The 16,535-nt window shown below is 43.7% G+C and overlaps 1 protein-coding gene across 1 annotated transcript; it reads left to right on the top strand.

Annotated features, from left to right (window-relative positions):
* Positions 1–1,536: 1,536 nt before the first annotated feature.
* crfb16 (cytokine receptor family member B16) lies at positions 1,537–16,055 on the top strand. The gene is made up of 7 exons (XM_055867610.1): positions 1,537–2,076; positions 5,540–5,663; positions 6,554–6,744; positions 7,945–8,069; positions 10,647–10,800; positions 14,394–14,545; positions 14,710–16,055. The coding sequence occupies exons 1-7, from the start codon at positions 2,013–2,015 to the stop codon at positions 14,890–14,892; spliced, it is 993 nt and encodes a 330-aa protein (XP_055723585.1). The 5' UTR covers positions 1,537–2,012; the 3' UTR covers positions 14,893–16,055.
* The last annotated feature ends 480 nt before the right edge of the window (positions 16,056–16,535 follow it).

Raw genomic sequence — 16,535 nt, 5'->3', positions numbered from 1 at the left:
GACCAGCACAAAAACATCCTGTGGCGGACTGCAATAGCATTGAATAGTCCCCGCGATATGCAACTGTTCAGGGAAGTCAGGAACCAATACACGCAATCAGTCAGGAAAGCAAAGGCTAGCTTTTTCAAGCATAAATTTGCATCCTGTAGCTCTAGCTCCAAAAAGTTCTGGGACACTGTAAAGTCCATGGAGAACAAGAGCACCTCCTCCCAGCTGCCCACTGCACTGAGGCTAGGTAACACGGTCACCACCGATAAATCCATGATAATCGAAAACTTCAACAAGCATTTCTCAACGGCTGGCCATGCCTTCCACCTGGCTACTCCAACCTCGGCCAACCCCCCCCCCCCCCCCCCCCCCGTAGCTACTCGCCCAAGCGTCCGCAGCTTCTCCTTTACCCAAATCCAGATAGCAGATGTTCTGAAAGAGCTGCAAAACCTGGACCCGTACAAATCAGCTGGGCTTGACAATCTAGACCCTCTACTTCTGAAACTATCCGCCGCCATTGTCGCAACCCCTATTACCAGCCTGTTCAACCTCACTTTCATATCGTCTGAGATCCCCAAGGATTGGAAAGCTGCCGCGGTCATCCCCCTCTTCAAAGGGAGAGACACCCTGGACTCAAACTGTTACAGACCTATATCCATCCTGCCCTTCCAGTTCTCTGCTGCCTGTGACTGGAACGAATTGCAAAAATCGCTGAAGTTGGAGACTTTTATTTCCCTCACCAACTTTAAACATCTGCTATCTGAGCAGCTAACCGATCGCTGCAGCTGTACATAGTCCATCTGTAAACAGCTCACCCAATTTACCTACCTCATGCCCTTACTGTTTTTATTTATTTACTTTTCTGCTCTTTTGCACACCAGTATCTCTACTTGCACATTGATCATCTGATGATTTATCACTCCAGTGTTAATCTGCTAAATTGTAATTATTCGCTCCTATGGCCTATTTATTGCCTACCTCCTCATGCCTTTTGCACACAATGTATATAGACAAAAAAAAATCCTACTGTGTTATTGACTTGTTTATTGTTTACTCCATGTGTAACTCTGTGTTGTTGTCTGTTCTCACTGCTTTGCTTTATCTTGGCCAGGTAGCAGTTGTAAATGAGAACTTGTTCTCAACTAGCCTACATGGTTAAATAAAGGTGAAATAAAAAATACAAATAAAATAGCTGTTTCCTCTAGAAATGGTGCAACATTGACGCTAACGAATCTGTGTTCGTTTTGTCATTACAACAATCATTATCTGGGTGATTTTCTTTCTAGGTGCACTGGCCCCCCCAAATCAGAATTTCAGGTGGCACCAAAAAAGTAATTAGGAGCATATGCGACCAATATGGTCACACTTTATAGCCCTACGCGCACGCACGCACACAATACAGTTATGGGAGGGAGTGATCATAACCAGTCTGACAGGCTTAACCATATTTTCACCCTCAGCATCCAGCCAAGCCATACCAGTCATTCTTTTAGACTCCCATCAGCACATCACACCCTTACTCTCTCAAACACACACACACACTTTTATAAACAGCTTTACCTACGTAACTACTCAGACGCACCATAAAATGCAATCGATATGGCTTTCGCATAAAAACACACATTTATAACAACACTATTGATGTATTTTCGCAAACACATTCTGAGGTCATATTACACTGCAAGCCTTTCACAGGAGACACAGTGGGGAAGCAAAGGGAGTGTGGCAGAGGAACCATCACAAGGACCGAGAAGAGTGCTAGGATCACAGTCATAGGAGCGGGTCCCACTCGGGTCGAGGAAAGTCTGAGTTACAGTTGGTATAACAGTCTGCAGTGATCATGTTACAGTCGCAACAAGAACGATCAATGGACAACACGATGACTATATTGCAAACATAAAAGCAGTGATCACACTATTCCGGGATTGTTTGTATTGCATCAAATTAGTGGTGAGAGACGGTCAACACAGTGATTGCACACTTGATCACAGCAGTGCTCCTACTCTTCTCCATACAGAGGGGCTATGAGACTGAGAAGGAGCTTTTTTGACAGCCAGTTAATACTTGTCCTCAACATCGTCACAAACTGTAAGTACTGCAGCAACACACACTGTCCTGCTGTTTAACAGCGTAGGAAGAAGTGGCCCCAAACTGCTGATGTAGGATCAGATATTATTTTCATCCCCCAATGGTTAAGGTTAGCATTGGGGTAGTGTGGTTTGATCCCAGATCTGTAGTTAGGTGCAAATTCTACCTCAAGCCTATTTATCACAGTTATCCTATTTAAAGTATGTTCATTTCTAAATGTTATACTGTACGCGGAAGCAATGGAAAAGAAAGTAACAGACAGCAGAAGCAGAAAAGTGAAGTATGCTTGTATCCTGACATCGGTGTGTCATCCAAGGTTTCGGACGATGACCATGGGAATACATTTATGTTCTCATGTGCCAGATTCATTTTTTTTAAATTTTAATCATTCTTTAACGAGGCAAGTCAGTTTATAACAAATTCTTATTTTCAATGACGGCCAAGGAACATTGGGTTAATCGCCTTGTTCAGGGGCAGAACGACATATTTTTACCTTGTCAGCTCGGGGATTCGAACTCGCAACCTTTTGGTTACTAGTCCAACGCTCTAACCACTAGGCTACGCTGCCGCCCCCATTAGCATAAGTGAAACCAGAAACACAGGTGAGAACTGCTGTAGGGTATATCAGTGGAGGCTGCTGAGGGGAGGACAGCTCATGCAAATGGCTGGAATGGAGTGAATGAAGGCCATCAAATACCTGGAAACCATCTGTCTAATGTATTTTATACCATTCCACTAATTCTGCTCCAGTCATTACCACGAGCCATGTCCTCACTAATTAAGGTGCCACCAACCTCCTGTGGTGGATATATATATATATATATACACTGCTCAAGAAAATAAAGGGAACAGTTAAACAACACAATGTAACTCCAAGTCAATCACACTTCTGTGAAATCAAACTGTCCACTTAGGAAGCAACACTGATTGAAAATAAATTTCACATGCTGTTGTGCAAATGGAATAGACAAAAGGTGGAAATTATAGGCAATTAGCAAGACACCCCCAAAAAAGGAGTGGTTCTGCAGGTGGTGACCACAGACCACTTCTCAGTTCCTATGCTTCCTGGCTGATGTTTTGGTCACTTTTGAATGCTGGCGGTGCTTTCACTCTAGTGGTAGCATGAGATGGAGTCTACAACCCACACATGTGGCTCAGGTAGTGCAGCTCATCCAGGATGGCACATCAATGCGAGCTGTGGCAAGAAGGTTTGCTGTGTCTGTCAGCGTAGTGTCCAGAGCATGGAGGCGCTACCAGGAGACAGGCCAGTAAATCAGGAGACGTGGAGGAGGCCGTAGGAGGGCAACAACCCAGCAGCAGGACCGCTACCTCCGCCTTTGTGCAAGGAGGAGCACTGCCAGAACCCTGCAAAATGACCTCCAGCAGGCCACAAATGTGCATGTGTCTGCTCAAACGGTCAGAAACAGACTCCATGAGGGTGGTATGAGGGCCCGACGTCCACAGTTGGGGGACGTCGGGCCGTGCAGGACGTTTGGCATTTGCCAGAGAACACCAAGATTGGCAAATTCACCACTGGCGCCCTGTGCTCTTCACAGATGAAAGCAGGTTCACACTGAGCACATGTGACAGACGTGACAGTCTGGAGACGCCGTGGAGAACGTTCTGCTGCCTGCAACATCCTCCAGCATGACCGGTTTGGCGGTGAGTCAGTCATGGTGTGGGGTGGCATTTCTTTGGGGGGCCGCACAGCCCTCCATGGGCTCGCCAGAGGTAGCCTGACTGCCATTAGGTACCGAGATGAGATCCTCAGACCCCTTGTGAGACCATATGCTGGTGCGGTTGGCCCTGGGTTCCTCCTAATGCAAGACAATGCTAGACCTCATGTGGCTGGAGTGTGTCAGCAGTTCCTGCAAGAGGAAGGCATTGATGCTATGGACTGGCCCGCCCATTCCCCAGACCTGAATCCAATTGAGCACATCTGGGACATCATGTCTCGCTCCATCCACCAACAGACTGTTGCACCACAGACCGTCCAGGAGTTGGCGGATGCTTTAGTCCAGGTCTGGGAGGAGATCCCTCAGGAGACCATCCGCCACCTCATCAGGAGCATGCCCAGGTGTTGTAGGGAGGTCATACAGGCACGTGGAGGCCACACACACTACTGAGCCTCATTTTGATTTGTTTTAAGGACATTACATCAAAGTTGGATCAGCCTGTAGTGTGGTTTTCCACTTTCATTTTGAGTGTGACTCCAAATCCTGTCAACGTCGTGTGTATAGGTGGCAGGGAAGTCAGGCGCAGGAGAGTAAACGAAGTGTAGATGGAGACTTTTAATAAATGTCCATGACATGCTCCAAACACGAGAAATATACATACATCAAATAAGAATAGGTACGAGGACCCGTCGCGCACCTATACACCAATAAAACAACACTTGACATAAAACAATCTCTGACAAACACATGAAGGGAAACAGAGGGTTAAATACACAACAGGCAATGAATGGGATTGACAACAGGTGTGTGGGAAGACAAGACAAAACCAATGGAAAATGAAAAATGGATCGATGATGGCTAGAAGGCCGGTGAAGTCGACCGCCGAACACCGCCCGGACAAGGAGAGGTAACGACTTCGGCAGAAGTCGTGACAAATCCAGACCTCCATGGGTTGATAAATTTGATTTCCATTGATCATTTTTGTGTGATTTTGTTGTAAGCACATTCAACTATGTAAAGAAAAAAGTATTTAATAAGAATAGTTCATTCATTCAGATCTAGGATGTGTTATTTTAGTGTTCCCTTTATTTTTTTGAGCAGTGTATAACACGTCCATTAAAGGTAGATGACAATTAACATGTTCTGAAGGAGAAAAAACGAATTTTGCCTGAGGGAGAGGGTGCAGCATACAGTTAATGCCCTGGCTGATATAATTGGAAACTTGAGACTCCTCTGTGTGTGTGTCACAGGATATCTAACACTTTTTCACCCGAGGCTAAACCGCTTGCAAGTGGGTTTAGAATGCTGTGAATGTGTTTACGTGTGTGCTAAAGCATTTGTGCACTTCAATCGACAGCATGTGTTTGTGAACAAGACAACAGGGCTCCTGTGTGCTTAGAACATGTATTTATCTAAAGACTGGATTCTGTCAAACTTGCACTGATCAAGGAAAGATAGACACATAGCACTCGCTCATACCAAAGACTGTAAATATGGGACCTGGTGCGTCTTTGCTTTGCACGCAGCATTCCCGTCCTGTCCAGGGGGTACACTTGTACATCCAGCTGCCTCACGCTACAGAAACAGGAGATAGGTTCCTGCTACTACGAGCTGTTCCGGATTGCACAAGCCAAAGTTTGACACTTAAATCAGCTTGGAATATTGCAGAGCTTTGTTTTTAGCAAGGGGCTATGTTTTAATAGTGGATTTGATCAATGTTGTAGGCATGTCTGTTTGTCAACCACCGAATCACATTCCAACGTTTTATATTTACTGTGTAATTTCAGATGCCTGGCTGCTGCCATCGCCGTGGAGAATTTCCATGGAGTCTGTAAACATGAGGCACTTGCTCAAGTGGCACCGTCAACAGTCCCCATGCAGCTCTATCATCTACTCTGTGCAGTTCCAGGGGTGAGTCAATCACTTCTGAAACATTACAGGAATGTTCAGACACATTGACGAGAATACTGCTCTTCCCAATACTGCTAAATGGACTTTCTCTGACTTTTTCCACTTTCATCCTTTTACTCTCGCTGATTGGCGGTGAACTGCACTCTGAGAATGCAGCCCAGGCAGTGGGCTAAAAACCTGTAACAATTTAATTAGATGAGACACCCCCCCCTTCTAAATTACCCCCCCCCCCTCCCTGTTGCTAAATAGCACCAGTTGTGACATTTGTCACTTCTTAAACCAGGCGCATTGTCCTCTAAAAAAGTCATAAATCGTGTGATGTCTCAAAAACGTCCGTTTTATCAATGCCAAGGAGAAGGAGGCAATTATGCAAATATTAGGTAAACAGCGCAATGTTACACTTGCTAATTGCGAGCTGAAGTATTTTTTTTTATTTACAAGACACTTTTATCCAGAGCGACTTACAGTTTAAGGTAGCTAGGTGAGACAACCACATATCACAGTCATAGTAAGAAAACCTTTTCCTCAATAAAGCAGCTTTCTTACTATGACTGTGCAATGTGGTTATCTCACCTAGCTCTGGATAACAGCATCTTCTAAATGACAAAAATGTCAAATGTTTAAAAAAAAAGAAGTTTTTTTTAAATACATTTAAAAAAATTGAGACATGACACTATTTGTTATTACTTTTTTAGAGGACATTGCGTCTGGTTTACGAAGGTCGTGGTAACTGAGAAGACGTAAAGGGTAGTTAACCACAAGCGTGTGAAAATATGAAACATTCATGTCAAAAAAATGTATCACGCAGACAAACAAAAGGACAATAAACATTGGCTCTGGGTATAATGTGTCAATATGAGCTGGCTAATGTATTTCCATGTGTTCCGTAGGGAATTTGAGCTGAGGATCTTGAATGGAAGTTGGGAGGACGCGGTTGGTTGTCAGCGCGTCACGCAGACGGAGTGCGACCTGACCTTTGACCTTGGTTCTGACTCAGACTACAACATCCGCGTGCGGGCAGAGTGCGGAAGGCGTGTGTCACCGTGGGCTGAGCTCGGGAGGCCATTCAACAGGAGAGAGAGTGAGTCATTGTGGGATATCTACGTCCAAACACTGTTTTTTGATGCCATGGCAATAGTTGATCGTTACATTCATTTTTATCATTCCTTCATCCATCCAAGGAAAATAAGAAAAACTGGAGATATTATAAACATGAATTAATCTATACACCATTTGTACTAACATTGGCTGAAGACAAAACACTTACCCAAGTGCACAACAGCCATACAAAATGCCAAAACATTTAAACAAGCAGCCTTCTGGTAATACAGTGTTGGGTGTGACAATGCAGTGTCCGATTAGTATGTGAAAATGTAAAAATGTTGTATGTTTTAAATCCAGGATATAATACTTATTTAACCCTGTATCACAAATGATTGTGAAATAGACACAAATTGCTTATTGGAAATGGGTGTAATGTACACAAATGCTTTATGAAGAAAGAAAATTGCGTTGTGATGAAAATCCTGTAATACACACGAAAAAGTTGGACTTTTTCATGTGCCTGTCACGAATTTCAAATAAGTTGTCATGCCCTGACCCTAGAGATACTTTTTATGTCTCTATTTGGTTTGGTCAGGGTGTGATTTGGGGTGGGCATTCTATGTTTTGTTTTTCTATGATTTTGTATTTCTATGTTTTGGCCGGGTATGGTTCTCAATCAGGGACAGCTGTCTATCGTTGTCTCTGATTGGGAACCATACTTAGGTAGCCCTTTTCCCTCCTTTCTAGGTGGGAAGTTGTCTTTGTTTGTGGCAGTATTGCCTTAAGCTTCACGGCCGTGTTTTGTATTGTTTTTGTTGGCGTCATCCTAAATAAAAGGAATATGTACGCTCACCACGCTGCGCTTTGGTCTACTTCTTACGGCGGCCGTGACATGAGTAATTTGTGATAGTGTGTTGCTTATTTCGGCTTTTCACCTAGGATGAATTTGCTGCACACTATTGAGGAAGAGAGTTGTCTTTTCACACCCACATGTGTTTGACAACAGCTGATAATCAGATAAGGCTGTACCAAAATTAACGAATGGCGGGGAACAACCTAATTGCACATTAGACGAAGCCTTCTCAGTATGCATGAGCGGACCATGTTTCTATTTATTCCGTTTTTACTAAACAGTATGTTATAGGTAGTGTGGTTAGCACACAGTATGTAGTAGGCGAGAACGATTTCAGACACAGCCTATGTTTGTAACTTACTATGACTTTCATTTTCCACACAGCAATCCTGACGGTGCCAGCTATAACTGTGACCACCATGGGAGATGCCCTGCAGGTGACTTTCAAAAGCCTTCCCCTGACCGTGGGAGTGACTGTGTCTATCTGGAAGAGAGGCGAGTTGGTCAGGGTGAGGATATTACATGTACAGTATATTATAGTCTTGCAGGGATTTTTCTGCCATTGAAATCCTTGGGCGGGCCTCTAAGCGTTTTTTTTTCGGGTCACCTATGTTCAAACAGTGTAAAAATATACATATAAGATACAAAAAAAATATAAATACTTACCAAAATAGAAGCTAGACAGTCAGGGAGAATTCAAAAAGCAATGAATTTAGCAGTTTTGATTTTATTGTTATGTTTGTGCAAAAGAACACAATGTCAGCCATGGAAAAATGCATAGAATTGCAGGAAATAAGCTTTAAAACAGCAACAACAACAAAACTGCTCTCCATGGCAGAATATGTAGTATTGCAGGAAATGAGATTTAAAACTGCACCATATTCTCTCAACTCCATGGCAAAATGCGTAGAATTGCAGGAAATGTGCATTAAAACAAACAAAAAACTTCTCTCAGCTCCATGGACAAATTTGTAGAGTTGCACGAAATTGGCATAAACATTTTAAAATGTATCTACACCGCCAAGACGGAGACTTCTCTAAAATTCAGCCGCCCCTACGGGATAACAGCGGCCATTGCCACGCCCCCTGCCACACCCAACACCTAAGCCCCTTTTTCATCTAGAGCAGTGGTTCCCAAACTTTTTATAGTCCCATATCCCTTCAAAAATTCAACCTCCGCTGTGTATCCCTTCAAACATTCAACCTCCAGCTGCGTATCCCTTCAAACATTCAACCTCCAGCTGCGTATCCCTTCAAACATTCAACCTCCCGCTGCGTACCTCCTCTAGCACCAATGCACTCTCAAATGTTGTTTTTTGCCATTATTGTAAGCCTGCCACACACACTATACGATACATTTATTAAACATAAGAATGAGTGTAATAATAAATAATTTTGCTCTTTATTTAACCATCTTTCATATAAAAGGTGAGCCTGATTGGGCATATTGGGTTCACCTGGTGTATGACTATTGCAGACAGAAAAGAGCTCCAACTTCTTAATCATAGCCTCAATTTTGTCCCGCACATTGAATATAGTTGCCGGAGAGTCCCTGTAATCCTAGATTCAGATCATTCAGGCAAGAAAAAACATCACCCTGAAAGGCCAGTCATGTGAGAAACTCGTCATCATGCAAGCGGTCAGACAAGTGAAAATGATGGTCAGTAAAGGAAACTTTAAGCTCGTCTCTCAATTAAAAAAAACATGTCAATACTTTGCCCCTTGATAACGAGCGCACTTCTGTATGTTGTAAAAGTGTTACATGGTCACTGCCCATATCATTGCATAGTGCAGAAAATACACAAGAGTTCAGGGGCCTTGCTTTAACAAGGTTAACCATTTTCACTGTAGTATCCAAAATGTATTTCAAGCTGTCAGGCATTCCCTTGGCAGCAACAGCCTCTCGGTGGATGCTGCAGTGTACCCAAGTAGCGTCGGGAGCAACTGCTTGCACGCGCGTTCACGTTACCACTCCACTATGTCTCCCTGTCATGGCTTTTGACCACCAAAGTCCATTTGATGTCACAAAACTGTCCAGTACTTTAACAATATAATCTCCCGTTGTCCTGGTTTCCAGTGGTTTGCAGAGGAGGTCTTCCTTAATTGACCCCCCATAAAAGTAACAGACATATACCAGGAGCTGTGCCAGGCCTGCCAAATCTGTTGACTCATCCAGCTGTAACGCATAGAATTCCCTAGCTTGTATGCTGTAGTATCCTTAAAGGCTTCTTAGAGTTACGACTCATGAGACTTAAGTACGGCTTAGTATTTAATTGTAATTTAGAATTACACTCTCTTATGCACCTGGCTTAAACTACCTGAAGCTTTCTTGAACATAGTTAAATAGGCAGACATAGGAAATAGCTACGGATAGCGGGAAGCAAACCCCCGTCTTGAGTCAATACTGCCATCTATTGGTAACATAAATATACCAGGTTACTACATATGCGAAGCAGTAATTGTTTCAAAACATCTCCTGCCATGTCACAGATGCGTCGTGAAAGTGTTGTTTGATGAAGGCATTGTCTGTATATTTTTTTTTTGCCTTTTCCCCCAGCATTGTCCCATCCATATCCGCGGCAGCAGGAAGAATTAAGTCCTCCATACTAGTATGGGACTTGCCTGTCCTAGCCACTCGGTAGCTCACCATTTATGATGCTTCTAGCCACTTCTTATTAATGGTATCTGTTTTTTTATTCATGTCTTACTACTCGAAAGTCATTTTATTCTCGCTCAAAAAACTCCTGTGGCTTATAAATGGACTGTGTTTTTTTAATTAATTTTTTCACATGTGAATTACATTTTTATTTGGCGTACCCCTGACGGCGTTGCACATACCCCTGGGTTGGGAATACCCCTGGGTTGGGAATACCTGACCTAGACAACCCTGTCATGTATTGTGTGTTGGGAGAGATTGGAGCTTGTTGTGTGGGAGATGCCTAGGGATTGGAGCAAGGGATTGGTTTGGAATTGGTCCTAAAGGTGACCCGCTAGGTAGAACGATAATGACCTCCTCCTATAAAACTCACTTCAAGCAGTGGTTGAGTTCTCTCTTCAGCAGCGTCTCACTGTGCTCTGTCTCCTAGGGCAAGGCCTCCTTGCGTGTGATCACAGTGCAACAGAATCCGCTCTACATCGACGCCCTGCAGGAGGGAGCAGTGTACTGCGTCAAAGCCCAGGCCCATCTGGACACCCACAGCAAAAGCAGCAGCACTGACACACAGTGCGTCTCCATCACAGGTGGGCTGCAAATTATAATAAACACTCATAGACACACACGTACAGTACATCTGCAGGTGCTCACACATTCTGTTCAATGTATTGATCATTTATTGATCCTTCAAACCAGATAGACCTTTGGCAATTGGTCGTTCGAGACAGATGTGGCCTTTTTTAAAACACACACACTGATCAGACGATGGTATACTTTACCATTATGTGTACCATGGAAAGAGATCCGAAACATAACGTCTTGTATCTAGTTCACGTGCGCACACATTTCAAACGCACACCAACCACACACACATCGATCGTCTCTGTGCACTTTGTAACAGTTCTAGCTTTCTGCTGGAAGAGTAATGCATAGAACATCTGCAAATCATGGAAACATAACCTTGCGATGGATACAGACGCCTTGACTTTTACCACATTTTGTTACCTTTTAAAGCCTTATTCTAAAATTGATTAAATCGTTTTTCCCCCTGATTTGATCTACACACAATACCCCATAATGACAAAGAATATATATATATATATATATATATATATATATATATATATATAAAATAAAATAAAGAAAAGAGAGAAAAAAACATATTTACTACTACTTTGCTATGAGACTCGAAATTGAGCTCAGGTGCATCCTGTTTCCATTGATCATCCTTGAGATGTTTCTACAACTTGATTGGAGTCCACCTGTGGTCAATTCAATTGATTGGACATGATTTGGAAAGGCACACACCTGTCTATATAAAGTCCCACAGTTGACAGTGCATGCCAGAGCAAAAAACAAGCCATGAGGTTGAAGGAATTGTCTGAGCTCTGAGGGGAAGGGTACCCAAAACATTTCTGCAGCATTGAAGGTTTCCAAGAACAGTAGGCTCCAAATCAAATCAGTTTAAAGTTTATTTGTCATGTGCGCCTGTGCGAATACAACAGGTGTAGACCTTACAGTGAAATGCTTACTTACAGGCTCTAACCAATAGTGCAAAAAAGGTATTAGGTGAACAATAGGTAAGTAAAGAAATAAAAACAACAGTAAAAAGACAGTGAAAAATAACAGTAGCGAGGCTATATACAGTAGCGAGGCTTTAACAGTAGGGAGGCTACATACAAGCACCGGTTAGTCGAGCTGATTGAGGTAGTATGTACATGTAGATATGGTTAAAGTGACTATGCATATATGATAAACAGAGAGTAGCAGTAGCGTAAAAGAGGTGGTGGTGGGTGGCGGGACACAATGCAGATAGTCCGGTTAGCCAATGTGCGGGGGCACTGGTTGGTCGGGACAATTGAGGTAGTATGTACATGAATGTATAGTTAAAGTGACTATGCATATATGATAAACAGAGTAGCAGCAGCTTAAAATATGGGTTGGGGGGGCACACAATGCAAATAGTCCGGGTAGCCATTTGAATACCTGTTCAGGAGTCTTATGGCTTTGGGGTAAACTGCCTTTTTGTCCTAGACTTGGCACTCCGGTACTGCCTGCCATGCAGTAGTAGAGAGAACAGTCTATGACTGTGGCTGGGGTCTTTGACAATTTTTAGGGCCTTCCTCTGGCACTGCCTGGTGTAGAGGTCCTGGATGGCATGGAGCTTGTCCCCAGTGATGTACTGGGCCGTACGCACTACCCTCTGGTAGTGCCTTGCGGTCGGAGGCCGAGCAATTGCCGTACCAGGCAGTGATGCAACCAGTCAGGATTCTCTCGACGTTGCAACTGTAGAACCTTTTGAGGACCCATGCCAAATCTTTTTAGTTTCCTGAGGGGGAATAGGCTTTGTCATGCCCTCTTCATGACCGTCTTGGTGTGTTTGGACCATTCTAGCTGTTGGTGATGTGGACACCAAGGAACTTGAAGCTCTCAACTGGCTCCACTACAGCCCCGTCGAAGAGAATGGGGGCGTGCTCGGTCCTCCTTTTCCTGTAGTCCACAATCATCTCCTTAGTCTTGGTTACGTTGAGGGATAGGCTGTTATTCTGGCACCACCCGGCCAGGTCTTTGACGTCCTCCCTATAGGCTGTCTTGTCGTTATCGGTGATCAGGCCTACCACTGTTGCGTCATCTGCAAACTTAATGATGGTGTTGGAGTCGTGCCTGGCCATGCAGTCGTGGGTGAACAGGGAGTACAGGAGGGGACTGAGCACGCAACCCTGGGGGGCTCCAGTGTTGAGGATCAGTGTGGCAGATGTGTTGCTACCGACCCTCACCACCTGGGGGCGGCCCGTCAGGAAGTCCAGGATCCAGTTGCAGAGGGAGGTGTTTAGTCCCAGGATCCTTAGCTTAGTGATGAGCTTTGAGGGTACTATGGTGTTGAACGCTGAGCTGTAGTCAATGAATTGCATTCTCACATAGGTGTTCCTTTTGTCCAGGTGGGAAAGGGCAGTGTGGAGTGCAATGGAGATTGCATCATCTGTGGATTTGTTTGGGCTGTATGAAAATTGGTGTCTAGGGTTTCTGGGATAATGGTGTTGATGTGAGCCATTATCAGCCTTTCATCATCATTCTTAAATCCATCAACCGTCATTCTTAAATGGAAGAAGTTTGGAACCACCAAGACTCTTCCTAGAGCTGGCCGCCTGGCCAAACTCAGCTGAAGAGTTTGGCTAAGAACCTGATGGTCACTCTGACAGAGCTCCAGAGTTCCTCTGTGGAGATGGGAGAACCTTCCAGAAGGACAATCATCTCTGCAGCACTCGACCACACAGGCCTTTATGGTATAGTGGCCAGACGGAAGCCACTCCTCAGTAAAAGGCACATGATAGCCCACTTGGAGTTTTCCAAAAAGCACCTAAAGGACTCTCAGACCATGAGAAACAAAATTCTCCAGTCTGATGAAACCAAGATGGAACTCTTGGGCCTGAATGCCAAGCATCACATCTGGAGGAAACCTTGTGGTGGCAGCATCCTGCTGTGGGAGGGACTGGGAGACTAGTCAGGATTGGGGGAAAGATGAACGGAGCAAAGTACAAAGAGATCCTTGATGAAAACCTGCTCCAGAGCGCTCAGGACCTCAGACTGGGGCTAAGGTTCACCTTCCATCAGGACAATGACCCTAAGCACACAGCCAAGTCAACACATGAGTGGCTTCTGGACAAGTCTCTGAATGTCTGAGTGGCCCAGCGAGAGCCCAGACTTGAACCCGATCTAACGTCTCTGGAGAGACCTGAACATAGCTGTGTAGCAACACTCCCCATCCAACCTGACAGAGCTTGAAAGGATCTGCAGAAAATAAATGGGAGACTCCCCAAATACAGGTGTGCCAAGCTTGTAGCATCATACCCAAGAAGACTCGAGGCTGTAATTGCTGCTAAAGGTTCTTCAACAAAGGACTGAGTAAAGGGTACTTATATAAATGTGATTTCCCCCCCCATAACTTTGCAAATATTTCTGTAAAGCTGTTTTTTCTTTGTCATTATGGGGTATTGTGTGTAAATTGATGGAAAAAATGTTTTTAATCCATTTTAGAATAAGGCTGTAACGTAACAAAATGTGGAAAAATTCATGGGGCCTGAATTCTTTCCAAATGCACTGTATTGCACTGTCGTGCTACATTAAGGATGTATACTTCACCTTAATAACAGTAAGACAAATATTGTCACTGTGTTCAAAGGTCCTGGACCTACCTGGCTGAAGCCCACTACGGTGACTGTTATCGTGGTGATATTGGCCGGCCTGGTGTTTTTTCTCTCTTGGTCAGTAACCCACTGTAGCCCAGAGGCCTGCTACGCCTATTTCCGCAAGGAGCCACAGCCCACCGCACTGGTGAGTCCTGCAATGATTGGTCATTAGCTCTCTCTCTCTGCCCATGCAAGGCACTGTTGAGCATGAGTCCAGTGCCTGTAGACATATTGTAAACATTGATGTTTTCAAAGGAGACCAAAATACAATTGCAATCTCTCTCTTTTCTCGGTTCCTGGTATCTGTAGCTCCTTGATTGGCCGCTCACAAGAGTCAAGATCTATCCCCAAGATGAGCTTCGTGAACCAATCCACACCGTCCTTTTAACTGAGCAGCAAAGAGGACTGAGCAGCAGTGAGCCATCCAGTCAATTGGATAAGTGGACACAATCTATATGTTCAGAAGGCACAGACAGACCATATCAAGTTTGATTGATACTGTAGGTTAATAAGAAGGGTCAGAAGTGATGAGTCTGGATTGGAGAAGCCAGGAGGCCGGCAGTTGCTCAGAGGGAGACAGAAGGGTCCTGTGTGGCTCAGTTGGTTAGGGCAATGACGCTTGTAACTCCAGGGTTGTGGGTTCGATTCCCATGGGGGACCAGTATGAAAAGTGTATGCACTCACTTCTGTAAGTCTGCTAAACGACAAACGTCAATGTACAATGTACAATTTAGTATTTGTGTTCTAGATAAGTCCGAGATGTATATGGGTGATTCTACAGAAGTGGTGCAAATTGCAGTCCCACCCCCCAAAAAAACTGTTACGTCTCCAAACTTAGGAACTTTATTTACATCATGATATGTTCTAATTCAATCTAAGGCAATAACAAACATATTGTTAATTAATATAATACAAAGTCATCGTTTATGCACTATTTCTATTGACGGGTGGCTATTCCAAACCATGTCTCCTAAACTCCATGTTTTGAAAATAAAGCAATGAATGATTTTAGTAATTTTTTATTTCAGTTGAACATCTCGACTTGTTTTATTGAAAGATACTGATCTCACTACCGAAATGCACACACTAAAAGCCTGTAGAATGAATGTGCCTTGAGCCCTACAAATATCACCAGGTGATGGGATGGCACCCCTCTACGTGGCCACATGGCGAGTAGTCTGTCTGCAACGATTTTGGAGAAAATCAGTGAGCAAGTTGGTAAATCTTCATGTATTTTGAAGAAGTGTCACTACCTAATCTAATATATCAACAAATATGTAAAGTACGGTTTTGGGACAGAAATATACAGTATGTTTGCTGGGATGTACATCTGTCCAAATGAAAGATCGCCCTCCATATGTTAACTATGGGGATTCTTTATTAAAGGCCAAAATAAGTCAAAATTGTCCAAACTGAAATGGTCACAACCCAAACAATTGACACCATTAGTGATGTGTGGGTCAGCTGTTTGTTCACCTGCCCGCAAACGCTAATAACCCTTCTGCAACCGGCAGACTGTGATAAATGTACCTTTTTAGATAGGCTTATGTTTCTGCTTATAATTATAGGCATTTTGGGAGTCAACTTGTCTATATTTAGATACATGCAGCTTCTCTTCTGTCATTACTTGTTGCCCTAGAATACTAAATAAACCCGTGCTCACCTGAAGTTCTCTTTCGTCTCTTCTCTCACGCAAAACGTCCCCAAAGATGTGTACGGACCAGGGAGAAAATGAAGTAAGATTGTCTGTGCGAAAATGTTCAAATGACATCCGTTTGACCGTTTTCAGGAATTAAAAGCTGTGAAAACTACCCAACATGTTTCTGATCAAATGTCAGTTTGGCTTGGATGCATATTTTGTGGTTGAAATACTATCCGCTTTTACGATGCTGATAAAGATAAAGATAGCACCTTTACAGACGGTACCTAAGCGTGCATTCATTCTCTCAAGACACTGAAATAAATCAATCATATTTCTTCACTCCATAGGCAAAATGTACATTTGGTGTATAATTTTACTGCAAGAAATGCTTCATTGTGCAGGAGTTAATATTATATTAGGCTACAGTCAGTGTCCAGACTTCAGTTACTTCTATTGAACCCATTTGAACAGTAGCCTACAGTTCCCTTGATGT

This window comes from Salvelinus fontinalis, chromosome 17, assembly GCF_029448725.1.
Source record: "Salvelinus fontinalis isolate EN_2023a chromosome 17, ASM2944872v1, whole genome shotgun sequence".
Classification (NCBI taxonomy): Eukaryota; Metazoa; Chordata; class Actinopteri; order Salmoniformes; family Salmonidae; genus Salvelinus; species Salvelinus fontinalis.
Note: the sequence above shows the minus strand (reverse complement) of the source record. Positions and strands in the feature narration are given on the sequence as shown.

Excerpts from the sequence above, each read along its gene's own strand:
- crfb16 (XM_055867610.1), top strand. The coding sequence starts at position 2,013 with ATGAGACTGAGAAGGAGCTTTTTTGACAGCCAGTTAATACTTGTCCTC. Across the intron at positions 5,664-6,553 it reads TACTCTGTGCAGTTCCAGGG|GGAATTTGAGCTGAGGATCT; the intron begins GTGAGTCAATCA and ends TGTGTTCCGTAG. Across the intron at positions 10,801-14,393 it reads ACAGTGCGTCTCCATCACAG|GTCCTGGACCTACCTGGCTG; the intron begins GTGGGCTGCAAA and ends CTGTGTTCAAAG.